At 37.1% G+C, this 21,144-nt stretch overlaps 1 protein-coding gene across 13 annotated transcripts in view; it reads right to left on the reverse strand.

The window, feature by feature from the left end:
* The window catches only part of PTPRM (protein tyrosine phosphatase receptor type M), a 484,682-nt gene that overhangs the window by 156,755 nt on the left and 306,783 nt on the right, over window positions 1-21,144 (reverse strand). For 8 of the 13 annotated variants that reach the window (XM_040550056.1, XM_040550055.1, XM_040550061.1 and 5 more), the window contains exons 14-15: window positions 18,713-18,787; window positions 2,162-2,294 (exon numbers count right to left, since the gene is read on the reverse strand). In XM_040550056.1, coding sequence (XP_040405990.1) covers window positions 2,162-2,294; window positions 18,713-18,787 — 208 coding nt within the window. The remainder of the gene's footprint in view (window positions 1-2,161; window positions 2,295-18,712; window positions 18,788-21,144) is intronic. The other 5 variants (XM_040550065.1, XM_040550063.1, XM_040550067.1 and 2 more) reach the window with 1 other exon arrangement.

Here is a 21,144-nt window from a genome sequence, read left to right on the forward strand (position 1 = left end):
GATACTCTCATTAAAGCCTAGTCACATCCTGTTACACAGATGAACCATTCTTACTTTTTAATATTCACCTCAACTCATTTTATAGTTTTTGTTCAAGGCTGTAGCATGATTGTGGGACATATTTAAGTTATTGGTATCATTCTTTCTGCAGTGCACAATGAAATTGTGCATATTTGGTAACAGAGCTCTTAGATTTGGACTTTCAATAGTTTCATCTCTGTCACCAGCAGATTTATTCCAAACCCCAAAGAAGTTCACATAATGAACTTTTTTCCTAACAACAGAACTACTATGAATAATAATTACTGCACTGTGGTAGACAGAAGAAATCAAGTATCCTTCTGCATTAACATCCAAACACTCAGGATTTGAGCATTCCTGCCTCTAACAATTAGATTATCAAAGAGCTTTTCCCTAGTGAATAAAGCAAGAGCCAGTATAGCATCCATTCAGCCAGAGAGCCTGACATCCTATTCAGAATGAAACTATTTGGATCGTTTTGCAATGCTCTCATTTCTAGATTAAAAAGAACTTGTGTCTTGTGGGTGAATATATTCTACCTTCAGTGCAGATGCTTAAGGAGAGGCGCAGAAGGGGAAGAGAGAGAGTGGTGAATGCTGGTCAGGAATTACGTGAAGAAGGACTGGCCAGACAATGTGAGAAGCCTTCCTCACTGCATGCCAAGTGCTGTCTCTGGCCCTAGGGAGGACTTTGGGAGTTCAGCTGTTAAAATGGAAGGTATGAATGATGCAAGATATCAGAAGTGGGAAGAAAAAAAAAGTACTGAAAAATCAGAACAGGTTTTAACTGCTACACTGTACTTTATTGAGATTTGGTTACTGGTTCTATTTCATTGCCCCAGCCAGACTTACCCTGGGGCTTAAGTCTCATTCTCTTCCATATGGCAACTTTTGACTGCTTTTCCTACCTCTTGTTGTGACCTAGCCTTCTGCCCTGACCACAGATCACCTTTCCCTGCATAGCACCCTTCCAACCTCGTGGCCCTGCTTCTGTCTTCAAGGGAAGTGAAAAGCAGCTACTTCTGTTGCTTGCCCTGAGGCACTGCCCGGCAGCTGCCTCCTTCACTGCACACCTCCTGTGTTCACATTCTGGAAGAATTTCAGGCAGCTAAGGGGTTTGGTCTATCTCAGACCTGCCAAACTAGTTAACATACAATTAAATCACCGAGTGCTGGGATGAGCAGAATCAGGCCAAGACTGCTCACAAAGGAAGAGAAGGGAGTAATACAGGGTGAATAGCAAGGAGGAGAGGGGATATGGGACAGTAAGATGACTGACAGATATGGAAGGAGAATTAGTGACTCAGGCCCTCTGCACAGCTCACACACGTCCTCAGTCCCACCTCTATAGCTGCAAATCTCATGTACCTCCAGATACAACCTAAAATCTTGACACTATTAATGAATTTCCCCCAATCTTGACTTAGCTTCTATCATCACAAGTATTTTTTTTTTTTACCTGTACCTCCTCCCTAGCAACAAGATATTTTATCCTTTTTTTTTTCCTTTTACAGTGTTGCAAAAGGCAACCAGATTTAAAAGCCTTACATTTCTAATGCTGCAGCAGTTTTCAAATGATTTTCAAAGCAAAACAACCTCAGTGTGTGTGTGTGTTGAACAAGCATTTGGAAACATTCAGCACCATCATAACATTTTCATTTGTTTTCAGCGAATGAAGTTTATGCAGAACAACACAGACCCTATTCTTAGCACAAATTACCTTAGCCCTAGCTCCTGACTAAGGCTTTCTTTTACAGTCAAGAAAGAAACTATATCTAACTTTCAGCTGATCTGTTGGATAGAGTGGAGACACACCCTTTCAGGATAGAGATGCTGTTCTATTATTAGAGTCCATCATGCAGTACTAATGCATAAAGTGCGAGAATCATTAACCTTCAGTTGTTTTTCTTTTATAACAAAGCCACAAACATTAATTCATAGAAAATGTTGTGGGATGAAACAGATATGGTGGTTTTATAAAATCTCAATGAAGCTTGGAGGGGTGGGAGGGAGCAGTACTTCCTGAACTGTGACAAAGGGCACTAAGGTGGCTGGGTACTTTTGCCAACATCAAACTGAGAACCGCTGCAGGAGATGCTGTGACATGAACATGTACATAGAAAACATCTACTAATTGCTCACCTTTTCTTCATTACCAGCACAACCCCCAGAAATATAATGACGAACAGCAAGATGCCTGCAATGACTCCAGCAATTTTAACAGTGTGGTCGGTCTGCTTCTCAGGTTCTGGGTCCGGTTTTCGAGTGGCAGCCCCTATGGAATCAGTGAAGGAGGGAGGAGAGAGAAAAAGAATAAGGATGTTATTCTTTCAATTCTAATATATTTAACCTACCAATGTCATTAATCTTACCCAGGGCCAACAGATACCAATGTGTGTGTGATCTTTCTAGAAAAAAATCTTGCCTTCATATGCATTGACAGGAATATAATTCTTCATATTATTTCATGACATTTTCCTAGACCATATCACAGGTGGGATACCACAGCCAGGCCTGACCCTTTTATAAGAGCCTCTTCACAGATCCACAAATTTCTGTATTTATATTATCTCTTCTGCCCCCCTTTTCTTTCTGTCATTTAGAGACTTACTCACAACACAATAACTATCCTAAGCCTTTAACCAAATTTGATTTGCTGGAACATTTTGCTCAATTATTTTTCATAAATGAAGCTGTAATTCCATAACATATTAGCTTAAACACCTGGAAAAGTGAGATAAGCTCATTTACCATGCATTTTACCCGCAATTGTTTTTTACACAATAGACGTTTTTTTTTTGCCTTTGGAAATCTAAATCTAGGTCACATCTGGTAGGCAAAAAGACTCCTTCTAAGCAATTTATTCACAAAGTGGGAAGCAGCTGATGATCACACCACTGGCACCCACATTTAATATCTGTTTAAATGAGATAACCAGTGCCTTACAGCAGCTACTGTCTTAGCTCTTCCAGCTTCTCCATTAAAAAAAAATAACATCGTTTGTACTGTTTACTGTATAATGTGATGGAACGTCAAATCCATGTCTGATGAAATATCCATTCCCTCTACTAAGTGAGTTCAGGATGAAAAATGTTAAGGAAGCAACATTCGATTCACTAAACTGAATTTATTTTTTTTATGGACTTCCATTTTTTTTTAATCAAAATGTGACAGTATTCATCATTTGAGGCACCATGCCATAAAATGGACACAGGGATTTATGTATCACTCTCCTGCTATAGCTTTTTTTGGAAAAGGGAAAGAGGAGTAAAGACTAGCTGAAGTCTATTATTTTAAGACCACATTCTTATCTCACTGCCTGGGTTCCACAGAGGTTTGGAAAGCACAAAGTGTATTTTACTTTCTTCTTAATTTCTTTTTTTTTTTTTTGGGGGGGGGGCGGGGGTGAAGAATGCAAATTGGTGATCAATTTACATGCAGATGCATTTTCTGAAAAGTGAAAAGTACAATGAAAAAATTTCCGATGTTTCTTCTAATACATAATAGGATATTCTAAGATTCTGATTGCCCACAGTTACTCTTTTGGTCTACATCTTCAAAACTCCTTACCACTAGCAATGACAGGAAAATCTGGCAATTTGCATCGGTGCCAGGAAATATCCAAACCCTTAATCAAAAAATATTTAGAGCTAACTTCATATACTAAGTTCTTTGGAAAACTCTGGTCATGGCACTTTGTGTGATCACCAGAGCAGGTGATCTGCTATCCGTCTTGGTGCCCAGTGCCACCAGAGCATTACTTCCATAGCAATACACTGCAATGCTGCATTAGTACAATTCTTACTCCATATGAGTAATGGTAAAAGAACCTGGGTCTGTATTTTCTTCAGTGCATATGTATGCAATTCTATTATAAACAGTTCTATTTTTATTTTCCTTGTGTCGTACATAAACGATTTTGTTAAACTGTACTGCTGTAATTGCACAGCATTCAGAAGTGGGTCAGATATTTAGAAGACATCTAGTGTCTCTTCGTGCAAAAGGCAGCTGTTGAATTGGACTTGGCAAACAGGAAGCAGTGAATCAAACAGTATGATGCAAACAGTAAGAAATGAGATTGACTTTGCAGTCCTCTTTTAAATTGAAGACCCAAGCAAAGAAGAATGCGGACAACAAGAAGCAGTATCTTTTCAGATATAACTTCTAAGACTGGTTCCTTCATACCATCTCTTCATCATTACCTCCTTCAGGCTACCTCACCCTACTGGAACACTTAACGTTAATGCCTTCTTAAAATCTTCTGTATGGTTTCTTTCTTTCCATTATGGCTTTCAGTGTGAGTTTTGGCATGCTCAACATTAAAAAGAAGTGAAGGCAGCCTTGCTCCATTTCAACCTACAACTCTCAACTACCTTATGCATTTTATCTCAATGTCCTGTCTCTCTTTGAGAGCAGAAGGTCCTCCCTTCATCAGAATTTGCTAGAGCCACAAAGAGGAGACAATATCAAAGTCATATTCAGAACACATATGTTTTCTGATTATCACGGAGCACAACTTTCATGAAATGCCATTACCCTCTGGTTAATGCATTACAAGCTAGGGAATCCACCCCTACTGCAAACTCTCAAAACAAAACCTACACAAACAGAAATATAAAGCCTAACATCAGGAGTCTGAAACTCCCATATTGCATTATATAGTGATTACCCAGTTGAGGGATCATCATAAATTGTCTAAGAAAAGTGCACATAATGCCACCCTGAGGACAAAGTTGAACAGTTTCCCACCCTGATGGACTCAGCCTGACTCATACAAGAGATTGTCTTTAAGTGGAAGGATGACGTATGACCCACCTTTTAAAAACTCCTATCATTAAATATTACAAGAAAATTAAATTGGCATTAACTGAATTCTCATTTGATCTCATTCAGCATCTCAATGATTCCCTAAAAGAATGTTGCTCAATGTTGCTCCTTTCTTAGCGCCAGTGGGTTCCACAATCCACTTGGGTAAAAAAACAGATTGGTACTGCCTTTTTATTTGGTTTGGTTTTGCCCTGATGAAATTCGACTAACCCACACCATCTAGCATTATACTCAAGAGCTGTTGCCCCAACACTGATTCTTCCAGGTATTTAATAGACATACTGTAGACCGTGCAATGTTAAACCCTTAAGTACATTAGCTATGATAAAAGCTGGCAGTTTACTTTTCTTTGATTCCTGTCTGATAGGTAGTTTTTGATCCAAAGTAAAACCTTGTCTCTCACCTCAGTTACTTAACTGACTTTTAACCTGTAGCCACACAAGCAATTGCATTGGCACTATGGAGAGAAAGGCAAACTGTGTAAGGGGATCCAAGCAGCTAGGAGCAGTAGTTCTGAAATTCCTTTTGCCACTTGATAAACTGCAATGGCAATTCATGCTTTTAGTTTTGTTTGTAAGGTTTCAAGAGAGATTTGGAAAATGACTGTTGCAAGTTTAAAAAATTGTTGTGTTTTTTCTTTACTGTACTAACAGTCTAAAAAAAGCTTAGTGAAATGTAACCTTTCTTTACAGCATTAGCATTAGCTGTACTCTGTTGTACCATGATATTATAGTCTTGGCATTTTATTCTATTTGTTATTGTTGTTTCAACCAATTTATCTGATATAACCATTTTTAAATTCCTTGATCACACTACAGCATTTAACATACATAGCTACAAGACCGATGGACTCCTGCATCTCCAGCAAACAATATGTTTTTAATGACAGAATGCATATTGTTGCCAACAGCTGAGTTAAGCCCACTGCGTTTTCCTTACAACACTGGACCTAATGACTTACTGGTTTTTGTTTGCTTGACTTTTAACCTTCTGGTTCTACCCAGGTCCACAGCAGCCTGACTTTAAACCTTGCACAGTAACCTCGCTTGTTTCCTCACTGAGCCTGTCTGAGCTAACAGCGTCAGAAGAATCAGGACAAAGTGACACATATACTGTGGTCCCCCTCCGGAGAGGCAATAGGTCAGTAAAAAGCAGTGAGTGCAGGACAGCTCAAGGGAGCTGCTTAGGAAATGAAAGGACAAGGAAATGTTTCCTGACAGTTTAAAAAGGATTAAGGTGCTGACTTCAGAAAGTCCTTACTTGATGAGAACAAACTAGAGTGCTTCCTGCCAGAAGTGAAAAACAGAGATACACTTATAGACAAACCCCAAGATGCTACAAAACCCAGTGAAGTATTTCCTCAGGCTTCCTGCAGTGAATTAACTGAAAGACAGTAACAATGCTTGGTACCATACCCTTAGATATTTACCCTTAGTTAATCTCAGACTTTCCAATTTTCCTTTTCCTTATTTATTCCTCATTCTTTGTGGTCTACCCTACAGTAGCATTTAAAATGTGATTTTTTTTTTCTTAACTTGGAAAAAACATTCTTCAACTGGCCTGATTTATGACTTTCCCTCATGGGTCTCCTTTTGTTCAGTACCTTGCAATGATTACATTTTTAAGTAGTACTACAAAACACCTAAATATTTTATTCCACTTATTTTTGACATTCAGACCTCTTCTACTAGCTTTTTCTTTATATTGAAATCTCCTTCTCTGAAATGTAGTGACTGCTAAGCCACATTTTGGCATCCTACCTCCTCTTTGGACTGAGATGTGAATTATATTCTCGTTATTAATATTTAGTGTCTGCTGTATAGTGAATTCTACATGCAGTGAAATTTCTACTTCTGTACCATGTGCTAAAAGACTTGGTTAAAAAAAAAATCTTTTTCTTTTAAAAATTTCTAGTTCTTACTTAAGGTATATAGGTCTGGTATTAGTATTATAGGAATAATTTGTGCTTTTGGGGAAATGGCTCTGCCACTTCCTTCAGTGGAAAACTTCCTTTTTTGCTCGGAAGGCATGAGTGCCATGTTATTAATCAAACCCAAAACTTCACACACAATAGTCTCTGTAGGTAGTTTAGGGATAGAAAACTTTGAGCAAAACCATTATTCATTAGAATGGAAGCTAAAACTATTCAGACTGAAATAGCCAAGCAAAATATAATTCTTTTAACTTACATGTAAGCTTTATTTTTCAAAATCAATGAAAATTTTCTTCTGTAACAGAAACAGACCTCTACCAAACTGAACAAAACCTCTCTTTCTCTTTGTATATTAACAAAGTTTGGACTTGTTTTTCAATGTTTATTAGTCCCTTCCAAAAACTGTACTTAGAGATGACCAACTGACTGGCCATTGTATAGAAAAGAATTACCATTAAAATAACCCTGGCTCAATAGTCTAGGAGCTGCTAGTTATGTTTACAAACAAAGGAATAAGATAAAAGTAGTCACTACCAAAACGAGATATAGATTGTTTTGTCTACAGTGATTCTTAAAAAATCCAGACATTTAGCCTCCTATTTGAGCAACAAATAACCCTTCCTTTAATTAACTAGATTGGTCTCGTTTGATTTCTCCCACTCAAGGCTGACCACAGTTGCTGCCCTTTTTACTTCCTTTCTGGAGCTTTAAGCTCTCAAAAGGTACTTGCTTGATAAGTCTCTTGCGAGCCTTTCCATCTGAATTTCATTTATAGGTTTCCCAGTGACTGATGCAATGGGTAACTTTAAAAGGCTTTAAAGTAAGCATAGAGTTAGGCCAGATTGTCCCAGTCTCCACTGAAACTTAAGACTAACTTGTTTTGTTAGTAAGCAGCCTATTCTTTTTGATATCTATTGATCTCTACTACACAGAAACTGCTTCTCTCTAGACCAAAGTAAATGATCACAACTACAAGACTTCAGATTCTTTTGAGGCATGCAATCAAATTATTATGCAGGCAGTGCAATTCAACTCTTATCACATCTCAGCACCTACTTCTAAATTATTTCACAGAGTGGGTCAGGAAATGAAACATTATACCCTTGCGTGACAGATACACTGTGATCAGGTGGCTGAAATAATGCAAAATGCTACAAGGTAGAATGGAGGCACAGAAGTGTGATGCTTCCTTGGAACATCCATCACAAGTGTCCCGTGGTCCTTGCCACAAAGTAAGAGACTGAAAAGATCAGAGAACTTGGCTTTAAAGACTCTGCCCACACTATCCATGGTCAACAAAAATTACAGGAGTGATTGCAATAGTTAATATCCTTATTAATCTCTATTATTTGTATGATAGTAGGATCTAGAAACTCTCTATCAAATTGGGAGCCTCACTGTACTAAGACAGTGGAAGCACACGGCTAAGCAATCTTTGCCACCAAAAACATACTATCTAGCTGACAGAGGCTGTAATATGCAGCTGTAGCAATTACAGGTGGGAGAGGGAGGCAAATAGTCATAAGAAAATGTAATATATGAACTCTTCTATCCTTCCTGCTATTTAGCTAGTATCACTCATCATTTCCAGTAAATATAACAGTAGAAAAAGATCTTTAAGATGATCTGAAAGACGGAATAACATTTTTAAGGATGATATCGGTTAGGGTGTTCCAAGGAAGGAAGGAACATAAAGGTTCATAAACATAAAGGCAGAGAAAGCAGACAAAGAGACGCCGAAAGTAAAGGGCTGGGATAAAATGATATATGACAAAACAAGAAAGTACACAAATATGTCTGTGCTACTGGTATGAAAAAGGGTGCTCCAGAGACATAGGTCCTTCTTATAAATGCTAAATGATCAACATTAGTTCCAATCCTCTATCACAAACTGCAAAATACACCTGACATGGTACAGTTGTGGAAAATGTCCAGTGTCCTCCAGAAGAATTTCCTCAGTGTTTCCACCCTCCCACCTCCACGACTGCAGACAACTGTGCCCTCATTTTTAAGTCTACAGCAGCATTACCAGTGCTATGAAAAGATAAGCCAGCATAACATGCTTTTGATTTGAGCTTCAAGTTCATTCCGGATGCCAGGATTTGTGACTGTCTTGGAGAAGACCCAAAACACATACACGTTTCTAGATGAAATGAATTACCACCCTGGCTAGAGTGTTTATACTGTAAGTGACTGGCATTCAGTCCTCATCTGCTAGCCAGCATGTATTCAGCTAACGAAAGTCTTTGTTTTATTGCTCCTGGTAGAACTCCAGCTAAGGGAGAAAGTTCTCCCTCCCCTTCATCATTGTTAGCTTTCCAATCAGTGGTCCTACTTCTCCTTTGAAACTGTATTGCTTCTTTGTCCATATGGTGCAAGTTATGAGGTGTTGTTGGGCAGGGTATAATTTGTGACAGAAGGTGGTTTTGATCTTTTTTTTTTTTTTTTTTCAGTATTCTCTCTCTACTCTATGCCTCAAACATATTAGTTTTGTAAATGCCTCAAGTAAGGTCTGCTTTACTTCTCTTTTTACAATATTTTCCCTTTCTTTTCCTGGCTTCTTTTGGAAATGCTTATGTATAAACTGCTTTTTCCATGGGGCAGGGATTATGGTTTTTTTCTGTCTTGCTGAACGCTGAAGCCATTTAAGCGTTGAAATTGATGTATCCTGGTTCTCCCTCCTATGATGTGTTAGCTCTCACTATATCTATTTTCCTGAATGTCTGAGAAACAGGCAACACAGCACTCATAATTTAGCAGGAGAGTATCTTATCTGTAATTTATGATCTTCAGTACAATACATATTGCTGTGCAGAGATCTTCTTTCCTAAAAAAGATTTCTGTACTTCCATGAGACAACCATGCTGATTTGGTATATTGTTTATTTGGTGTTTTTTAAATGAAGGAAAAATCTGTCTTGTTAAAAGATCTATGCACAGAAGGGACTATCAGAATAAGGCTCCACTATGTAACAATAATTATGAATTATTAATTTTGTTTGTGATATTCTTTACAGAAATGTAAATATGAGCAACAAAGAATTGCATGAAAAGAAATGCAAAGAACTACTTCACTGATGAATATGACTCATTTAACTAACTATCGAATGAACAGTATCTCTCACTGGTGGATGATTCATGTTGGTGCATGTGAGCAAAAAGACATTTTTTTTAAAAACATCTGTGTTTCTGGTTGTCAGGAATAATAACATTCTTTAAAAAACATGCCTAAAACAAGTAAAGCTCCTAGCTTGATACACGTCTTTTGGTCTCACCACAATATTTTTTTTAATGGGATTTTAAACCAGGTTTCTTACGGCGGATTTTTCCCAAGTCTGTGTTTTTTTTTAAAAAAGGACTTGCAAGAAAACAAGTAAGCACACCTTCATAAACAGCTTATTTTCTTCAGGGAACAACACAAAACAAAACTTTCTACTAGCTCTTTTTTCCCTTCTCTCTTAATCAAAGAAAATGTAAGTAATTAAAATTCATAAAGAACTTCCTCTCCAGTGGTCATCCTAACAGTTCAAAGCCCTCATTCAAAATAGAAGAAAGAAGGTCAAATTCCTTGCACCTTAATAGCAGAGATCATTAAGAGATGTTTAAGGCACACTCAACAGCAACACCACACCCAGAAATTAATAATCAGTATAGAAAATACAGACATGGTGTATCTTGTTCTTGGAAAACAGTAATTTTCTAAGGAAAAATTATAAATGTTCTTTGCAACCTTGAACTTTCAAATGTCCCTAAAGAGCACTCCCCATTGTATTTTACTTGGAAAAGAATCTGATTACATATTTATAAGAACTCATATTCTGTGGCCAAAGAAGCAGACACAATGGTGTACATCACAGATCTGCATATCAACAAAGGGAGAGGTCATGGCACCATATTTGAAAGACAGACCCTCTCAGTCACCAAAAAAAAAAATTAAAAAAAAAATTAAATCCTCCTGACCCAATACGGCCTTCCTGATTGCTATGTAAAGAAGAAACTAGACATCTTTACTATCTGCTGTCTGATTACCGAAACACAACAGAAGTCAGTATGACTCCACGAGATGCAAATTTTAAGGTTGACTGAGAAGCAATGAGAACATATTTGCATGAAATTAGGTGTATACATGTCGGCCTCACACTGAATGAGGATGAGGAGGTCTGAGAAAGAGGCACCAACAAGGGAAGGGTTGGAACTGAAGGTATCTCACAGTACTTTGAGATTTAGGGTTAGCTACCAGCTAATACAGTGTGAAAGAGGTCCCACTTGCAGCCATTGGAAGTCCAACAGCATCATGTAAGTCTGACTTCTGTGAACACACTGGAACTTTTAACTTTCCTGCAAGACCTAGAAGTATAATGTACAACAAGGTGAGCTTTCAGACCTAAAACATCTGATCTTATGGTTCTCTAGATAAACTCACATCAACAGTACTGTGGGTAGAAGAGTGACTCTCTCAAATTATCTCTAAAGAAATGAAAGCAGTCAGTCCAGACTGATTCTGTCCATACATAATGAATTTTCTAAGCACATTAGCATCACATTTTAGTCACTCATATTCAAGTAGTGGTTAATTTGTCATCACCCTCACCATGAGCATTTGAATTTCACCTATTGCCAAAAGTGACCTCTGGCTAACTCTTGTGTTTTCAACACCAGACGTACTCAGGAAACTATACTGAAAAGTGCTAAGAAATAGCAGATGTCCCTGAAAATTTATTTCAACTGTCATCTACAAACAGGAAAGGTGTGGGACTGAAGCCTGAAGAGGGCTCTGAGCCCTCAGAGGAGGTAAAACGTGGTTTTGCCAGTACCTGGTTGGCCTCCACTTAGCAGGGAAGATAGGAAGTTAGATCACAGCAGCATTTTGGAGCTGACCTACTCAGGGTGAAATTCAGCTATAGAACTAAGTTTTTGAATGGACAAACACAACTGTGGACAAACACAACTGTTTTATTTTCCATCCATGAACGCAAGGGATCACACGCAGCATGGGAACTGAGTAATCTGGAACTAAGGGTAGGAAGCGGTGGTGTGAGGTACTGCCTTCTACTGCTGCTGCCCCTCAGGACTTGGTTATAGGAACGCTAATGAACAGTTTCAAACAGAAAGTCAGTGGAGGCTTAGTTACTTTGCCATTAGGAGTAATGGTGTTGGTATGGGTCTGTGTGCAGGGGGCAGAAGGACAACATAGTATAGGAATCCCAGTGGTAGGCCTGTACATCCATTCTGGCCTATTCTGCCACTGGCTCATAGATGAGGTTGATTTGCAAGACCAGCCTCTCCAACTCTTGTATCCCTTAATGAAGTGCTCTTCAGAAATCCTTCAATAACAGAATTTACTTATTGTTATTCACCACCTACCTGTTTTCTTAGAGGAGATCATAACATATAGCTCATTCTACTTAAAGATATATGAAATTATATAGGTGATGATGCATGTGTGGTAAAAATATATACATGCAAGATAAAAATATATTTGTTATAAATTTATAAAAGGCGGGACAAAGAAAAAAACTTTTTTTAAAAAACATTTCCAGATTCAACACTTTTTTTGGGACAGGAAGGTTCATTAGAGGAACTGGAAAGGAGAATCAGCACAAGAAAGGAGAAATAATTCCATGGAGTTCTAAACCTGTCTTTGTACCAATACAGTATAATTTTTGTACCAATAATTCTTCTGTTCACATTTCAAAAGCATTTACAGTATTGCCAATAAAAACCTGTCCAAACTGAAGCAGTGTTAGACAAACCAAGATCCTAGTTCAGGGACAAGAATAGACTAGGCCTCCTATGAATGTTTATCACTAATTTACATTTCATTTTTCATGTATTTCCTGTAGGTTTTAGGAGTTACAGAAAAATGATGTCCAACTGTCATATTTGATTAAGAATGCCTTAAACAGTCATTTTTTCTCTTCAATCCTTTCCATATCATTTTTAATTATCAACGCATTTAGTCATAAACAGAAGCTGTCGAATTAATTCAATAGCAGCATACTGGAAAACGTGTTTTGCTTCAAAAATATTTAATGTTTGGTTCTGACCAATGACGATTTACATTTTTTCCTCTGTTTCCCCTCTGTTTGTGTTTCTGATGCGAACTCAAAAGATGAAATAGAACCTAAAACTACTGTATTTCTCCTGATCTCATCTTAAAACCATGTGAGACAGCAATTCCCATCCACTTTTCTGAAAAACTATGACTCAACATTCATTTGTACAGGTGCTTTCTATTTACATGAAAACTTCCCAGTGGCCAGCAATAACAGAAAATCAGATGAACAGAAGGACATTAAATTTCAAAGTTTTTGAAAAATAGAGGCTTGAAAATACACAAATATATTTGAATGCCTCTCACACATCTCTAAAATCATTTGCTCTTGCAGTCAAACTCCCATTACTGCAAAAAAGAACATTTTTAATATAAAGTCTGGAGAAGTAACTGTTGAAATCCCAACAGTAACTATAGTCATGGCTTGCAGAGTGTTGAGATATTACTCTAAGCAGACAAATGCTGCTTAGGCATTTCTTGAAATTTCAGTTATTTCAAGGAATCTTAAAGTGAGTGAATTGCTGAAACATTATTTTGCCCAAAGTAGTATATTCTGTCTTTTGATTAAAGCTTACAGTATTACTCTCCTCCTTGTACACTACTCTAACCACAATACACTGTAATGTTAGTCTGTACATTAACACAGATATAATCCATGTAGCATCGCATTACATGTTTGATAACTCTCCAGAGATACCAACACCAGATTTGCAGTACCCGAGAACTACAGGTTATTTTACCCCAAACAGGTCCCACATTTTCTTTCAAATTAAAATTCTAATTGCCTAGCATTTTATGAATACAGTCAATAATTACAGATGGGAAACATTGAAATTCACAGGTTTTTTCAGTTACTAATTATATCTCTGAGTTTCTCTCTCTTCCCTTGTCTCTCCTTAATTTTTCATTGTTGTACATGCAAAACATGTTCTGCTTTGAATGCAAAAATCAGAGGCATCATTTCTTGATACAGAAATGTAATAGCACACCACACTGCATACAAGCATGTTCTAAATTACTAATATTGTTGTTTTGTTTTGTATTTTCTTCTTCTCTGCCGATTGCTGATGTTGAACTATTTTGGATTAGATATGATAGTGACTGGTACTGCAGAGATGGCAGAAATTTCTTAAATTTTTTAAGAGTTTATCATTGTCAGTTTAGTCATATTGTTATTTTTACAATTGGCTTTTACCCCATCCAACCTCAGACAGCCTCAAAGGTATTCTCATATGAAGAGTACACATTGCTGAGCAAATAGATTATTTTTTGAGTTAGTATGAATTGCATGGGCTTGTCTTTAGTGGCTGAAATTAAATTTTGTGTCAATCTCTTCACTAAAGAGATGCTTGATATAGACACGTGGCATTATGTTCTTTCAGCTATGGATTGGGACACTCACTTTTCCTGATCAGTTAGTTGTGTACTCGAGGGATGTAATACAGGTACTACAATGACTATTAACTCAGTGGCACCCAACTCTTTAATTCTTCTGAATAAAAGACAAACTCCAGTCTTTACAGTGCAGAAAGTAACTATTTAGGCTATTTAGTACTTCCTAAAGGATAACAAGTGATTAATATTTTCTTGTAGGTCAAGGGATCCTCTCCAGCTGTTCCCACCCTATGTTTGTAACACCACTGGCTCTGACCATGCAGTGCCAGGGCAGCTGATGAATGCAGATCTCTTTTGCCAACCATTAGCATCAATGGCCTGAGCAGAACTGCTGCTGTGACCCTCTGCAATTTATCTTCTCTGCTCTCCCGTTAACACAGGAGAGTTGCAAAGATCCCACCATCTCCAGTCCAACCTGTTCAGAGTAACCAGGAGTAACCAGAGCTGACTGGGAGGAGGACCTGAATCCTCAATTAGAGCCTTTGTTTCTTCTGTAATAGTTCGAACACATTCAAAACTAAGGCTGTCAGCTAATTTTCAGAAAATCTTGTAGGAATTCTTATTACTGTAAAATATGAACAGGAGTACTTAATATCATTAATAGAATTACATCAGTAACTGACTCCTAATCAGATCAGGCTCTCTACTGTCTACAGCTGGAAAGGGACTGTATTATGTGTTGTTTCAGCATTTGTGAATAGTTATTAGAATTATTTTTAGACCCTCTGTGTAACTGTTTAACTTCAGCTCTTCCTCATCTGCTCTATGGAAAATGTACTTACATTTAGAATTTGAGCTGCTTTGGCTGCACTGTCTTAAAAACAGAAAACCTGACATTTGACTCTGTAATGTACTAGGGAAAAAAACAAAAAGGAGAGAAGGCAACGCTAGCTCCCATGCCACTGCTGTATCCTCTTAACATTTTCTTGTAACTATACTGTTTTATAGATGAAACTGTCATTGCAAAAATGACAAATATAACACATAAAAGAACAAAAATGGGCAATAAATCACAAGTGACACTCCAGCCCATTGAAATGCATTCAGCCATCGCTGCAGAAAGTGGGAAGATTTCCTCTTGCTTTACGTTCTGCCCAGCTGAGCAGGAGGATCAGGATCCTTGAAAAACTGGTACAACAAATGCTGGGGCTACAAGGTAATAACAGGCCTGGAGTTTCACTTTGAAGAGTCCGATCCATTCTCACCTTGCTTTCCTTGTCACTCAGCCATGCAATGGCACTGTAATATGGCTTTGACATTACACCATACAGGTGTTTGCTCTCCCTTCAATAACAATGCACAACTCCCACTGATGTAAATTATAATCAGAAGTATCAAGGGAAGAATAAGGTCCTAAAACTGTGTATTCACTCTGAGGAAACGTCTGCACATAGCTTTTGTTATTACAAACAGCACTGCAGAGTCAACTAGGAAATCTTGGATTCTCAATTACCCAAAGCAGCACTTCCAGCTTCCATATGTCAAAATACATCTAAGTCAACGCTACATGGTTCAGGATGGAGAAAAATGAATATGAATGTCTGTCCAGCCCATGCTACTATACCTCAAATTACATTGTAAAGGAGAAGCCACAAATACTGATAAAGTAATTATCCCAGTTCTATCCAACAAACTAGATAAATGGAAAAATGGTCCCTCTCAAATACATGCTGCTGTTTTTGTGTTAATAAACAAACTGTTTTCAGTTATGATGAGACATAGAGCAATAAATCTGGAGGGAAAAAAGAAACAAACAAAACAACAACAAAAAACGAGGCTGAAATTTAATCGATCAATGATTTCAGTTGATGTTTTTCAATTTTACACTGGAATGGCTGATAACAGAATCTGACCCAGACTATAGCAATACATCTCACATACTGAATTCATATCTGAAGAAATCTGTATATTTTATTATGCAGCTAACTTCGTAAAGGAGGAGAAACCAATTAGAATTATTTTATGACTGCTTTTAACATGGCTATATAAAATGCTGCTCATTTAGACCTTAAGGTATGCAGGGTAAAATTCATATAAGCTTTAAGACTGTCAGTATCATTTTAAAAAATCTTTTAAATTCTTAAGTATTGGTCATTCTACAAAATTTCTGACATATTTTGTATCTGATTTGTACCAAGAATTTTATCTATGAAGACTGTATAGCACAGAACTCCCACTTCCAGCTGCATGTGTAATTAACAATGGGTAGTAAAAAGGGCGTTCTATGGAAATCAGTCTTAATAATATCTAGCAAAGTGGTGGCTGCTCCAGTAAATCACAAATGGAAATACTTTAATTTAAATATAAGTAGTTCAGACATATTTCAACAATTAAGAAAATGCCTGAAAGAATGAACATCCTAATCACAATTCCAAGCATGCTATTTTATCAGAATGCAGACAGAACAAAATAGATGAGGGCCAAGTGCATACCAAATATGGACAATTTAAAACTGTTACATGAAATGTCTCCTAGAAAATAGTGAAGCAAAATGCAGATGCTTTCAGATTTCTCAAAACCACACATTTATGATTCAACTTTAAAGTCAAGATCATACGGTCTCTTATAAGCGATAACTTCTTTGTTAATCCTCTAAATGCTTTCAACCATAGAGTAAAATTGCATTTGTTTATTTAAACTTGGAGACTGTATTGCAAGGACTATTATGCTTCCTGTATACATAGTCTTTTCTTTTGGCCAACAGATGTTAAAAGATTACCCTTGCTACAGCCTCCAAAGGAGTACTGAAGCAAGGAGGTGCTGTCAAGATATTTAGGGCAAATAGCAAGTGATCCCATAGCTAGAAGTCATCTTACTTTTATATGAAAAGGAGGAAGAAAGGAAGGACAAGGAGGAACTAATAATTAATTGTTTATAAATTGCATTAGTAAGTGTCAGGTTGAGTTGATGATGGAGGAAGTGCATGTGAGTCGGCTTGAAAGCTACACTGTATTACCATGATTTTCTGAAAAGGACAATCTTTCAAAAACAGTAACAATATTCAGGAATGCAGCCAAGATTCTAGATTTTCATTATGCAAGAAACACCAACTTCCCATCAGAAAAAAAATAATAATAAAAAAATCCCTACCCTGCCCTCCCCACCACCAATTACGTATCTCCTCAAATGCTAGAAGACAAAAGCAATTTATTGATCTCAAACTTTGGTGCTGGGTGAAGAAGCGAGGACAAGGCATTAAATAGAAAATGCTCTGTAATGTTATTTAACAGAGCTGTAAGCGTTGTAGTAACTGCAGTTGGCAATATGATATATGATATAATAAATATATGATTTCCACATAAAGAAGTCATTTTACATGTAGATCCTTTTCACGGTCTGGGAGTCAGTAGGAGAAACGTGTTGGGAGGATGTGTTCCCTCGTGCCACTAGTAAGCATGCCACTAATCCTCTTTTCTTGGGCCGAATTATTTACCTGTCTCTTGTTGACTATTGCAGTATCCAGATGCTAAGGATCTGAACTCGCCTTGTCCCTCAGATGCCCCGGTAGCAATATTTACATACTCCCCAAGTAACTATGCCAGTATTCTTGAAAAGGGCAATGATTTTTTCATATGCTACATGCTGATGGACTAGGTTTAACTTCCCCTCCTACATATTCCATTACACTCACCTTAGATCTTAGAGATTATTTTAGTGCTCTTTGTTTCTGCTTGAAAATAAAAAGGCTTGCAAATCCCACAAAAGCTTTACACATGTGTTTATTTGCCAACAAAATTAATACTTTCCCCAAGTTCATAAAGATTTTTTGGTACATTCAGAACTGGTCTTCAAGCCACACTGAGCCCACAGTAATTGTCTCACTTGTGCACTAAGTTTCCTTAGACAATTAGGCTTAAAAACCTTACAGACTTGTTCATTTTTATGTCTCACATCACAGGTTATTTTGCTTTAAGTCTAGAATGCATGTATGACATAATTATGAGGGAGGAAGTTTTCCTTTTTTTTTTTTTATTTATGCATATTTAAATGTTGCCAGAAAATATGACCTCCCCAACACTCTGCAGAAAAAAATAATTAATACAAGATCTTAGCCCTAGCTTACACATGCAACTCATGAACCTAAAATAAATGATTTAGATATCTTGTGTCTTGATCTAATAACATAGAAAAAAAAATTAAACAGGTACACAGATATATATCTATATTCAAATTGTGATTGAATGTATGGATGGAGCAAGGCTAGATCTCTTCACAAAATCAGGCTTGAAGGAACATTCCACAGATCACACACACACAATGGAAACATGCAGCGGAGTTGTACATACAGGGATGTGTGTGTACGTTTTGGTGCCAAGCACACAATTTAATTTAATTGAGCCGAAGAAAAAAATTCTAAACAAAAAGACACTTTTAACACAGAAAACTATTTATGAGCAGAGAATGAAGAAATCATCAGGAAAAAGGAGCCAAAGAAAATGAGACAAAAATGGGCATGATAACTTGTCTGTACTTGAACATCTGACCTGTTAGTTGGTCGTCGCCTGCAGCAGGGGCGATGCGAATGTATGGTGTTGTAAGCTGAGTCACGATTATCGCAGCTAAGGCAAAGGAAGATTTCCAGGTCAGCATGCATGAGGGAAAAAAAAGCCAGACTGAAGCTAGGCCAGCAAGAAGAATCTTGGTCAATAGTTTATTGTGTGAACTTCTTACAAACAAAAAAGAAAAAAAAGAAAAAAAACACAAGTTCCTTTTCATCCTCAGTTGTTAGTTTGGTTATTCTGTGAATTAATGAGCTTTTGTATGTGACTTACAGGAAGAGGACTCAAAGCACATTATTTACATATAATGTGTTTGAGGAAACTGGAGACTGTCTGGCTTTGCTAGTTGCAGCACCGGGCTTTCTAAGTGAAACTTAACTGCCAACTCAGATTTTTCTAATCTTAACTTCTCTGTGTAATTTTTAATAATTTCTCTTTTTGTTTTCTTATTTTCTCATGGTATATTTTTCCTATATTTCTTGTTAAGATAATTTTCATGTAAAACTTTCTTGAGCTAGCTTAGATTCATTTTTGTTCTACCTGCTAAGGTCTTCATTCTGAAATACACAGACTAACCATATAATTAACATTCAGCTTACACAGAAGGACCACTGACAGTCATCATGCTTTGAGTTACGTGTGCATGCAACTGTCTGAGGTCCAAGTTTTACGTGTGTTCATGTTTTACCACTAAGACGAGAAAAAGCTGAAAAACCCGAATTGTTTGTGTGCCTCAAGTATTCTGAATTTTCTGTAACAATCCCTGACTGGTACATATAACTATTAGCATGGCTCACAGTAATAAGATACTACATTTCTTTGTTTGCCAGCAGTTCTATGGTTGTCTCTAAATGGTTAAGCACACTATGATACATATATATTAAGAAATATAAAAAAAAATTAAAAGGTCAGATCCAACATGATGCAGCTGGAGAATGATGCAAAGAAAAAATATTGGAAAATTAAGGAGAAAATTATATGAAAGATCACTAATTTACATAGAACAGCCTGGGTGCTATTAGAAATGTGGCAACGAGTGAGGAAAATAGATCATCTACCATCTGCAGACAATTAAACTCAAAACTGCTGCTGCATAATATTTTGAAATATCCCTCTGCAACACTGAAATGCAGTGTTGATAGTAGCTGCTAGAGTACTGTTGCTACTGGATTTAAAATATTATAATATCCTTTTCTCTCTCATAATTAATGAAAGCCTTCCAATATTGCAAAATTAGAACAATAATGTCTCCCTCTTGAGAACTGGAATCCTAGGAGATAACCAAGATGTCTCTATCCAGACAGTGTTGTAAGTCATATCAGGAAATATAGTCTTAATATAAATCACAAAACACCACAAAGTTGATAGCAATAAACTTGGAGGGGTTTTGGAATGTTTTCAACTTCGTCTGCTGAGATTTTACAATCATTTAGCTTGAAGAAAGAGTAGGTATATGAAAGCCATATTTCAAGCAAAATACGACAACCTTTATTACCACTGGTATGAAAATCTCTTCCTGATTTTTGTTTGTTTGTTTGTTTAATTATCTTGTCAAAAATAATGGGAGTGGAAACCCTGCAGTCTCCACATTTGTATATACACCAAATACTCACAGAGGTCCTAGAAGGCTTTCTCTATAGAAAACTAAGAACAGAAGACTCTGCATCATAAGAATATGCTGTCAGATGCTTCTCCAAACAGTCAGTGGCAAAGGTTCCCTCTGACTTTAGCAGAAGCTGGAGGAAAACAAAACCCAATATTCTGATCCTAAATTACAATCACAATTATTGGAATCAGGATTTTTATATGATCTCTAAAAAGGTGGTGGTGGTGGTGAATGTGGACAGAAGGGGGCAGAGAATGGGACACCACTGCAGATGTTGTGACTTCTGACCTACAGACAGTAAGCATTTTTGCTACTTTTTCTATTCCATGTGTGGTAAGTCCACAGAGGGGACAGTAGTCTGCTTTTCTTTGGGGGATCCAAAGGGAAAAAAACCTGTACAAACAGGTATGATTAATATTGTATTACAATATGTCACAGTCTACATTTTATTTAAATATATATATATATATAATTTAAAAATATAATAGAGACATTTGGTTTATAAGCATGGTGATAAGTGCTTTACAGAAGCCCACCCAGAAAGTTTAGCACCAGGAGCTATAAATGACTTAGAGGACACTTCTGACTTCAGTGTTCTCACAACAACCACTTGCATTATTTTACAGGCTTCAAAAAGGTATTATGAAAAATTTGGAAACAGGCTTTCAAAGAAAAAAAAGTATGGAGATTTGTTTAAAATAAAAGCTGCGTTTCTCACATCTCCATTGCCAAACGTGCTACCTTGTTGCTATGGAAGCTATTCCAATTCATGAAGTTACCCCTCACTTCTCAAATGAGAGAGTAAGATTTT

The sequence above is a fragment of the Cygnus olor genome, chromosome 2 (assembly GCF_009769625.2).
Source record: "Cygnus olor isolate bCygOlo1 chromosome 2, bCygOlo1.pri.v2, whole genome shotgun sequence".
Lineage (NCBI taxonomy): Eukaryota > Metazoa > Chordata > Aves > Anseriformes > Anatidae > Cygnus > Cygnus olor.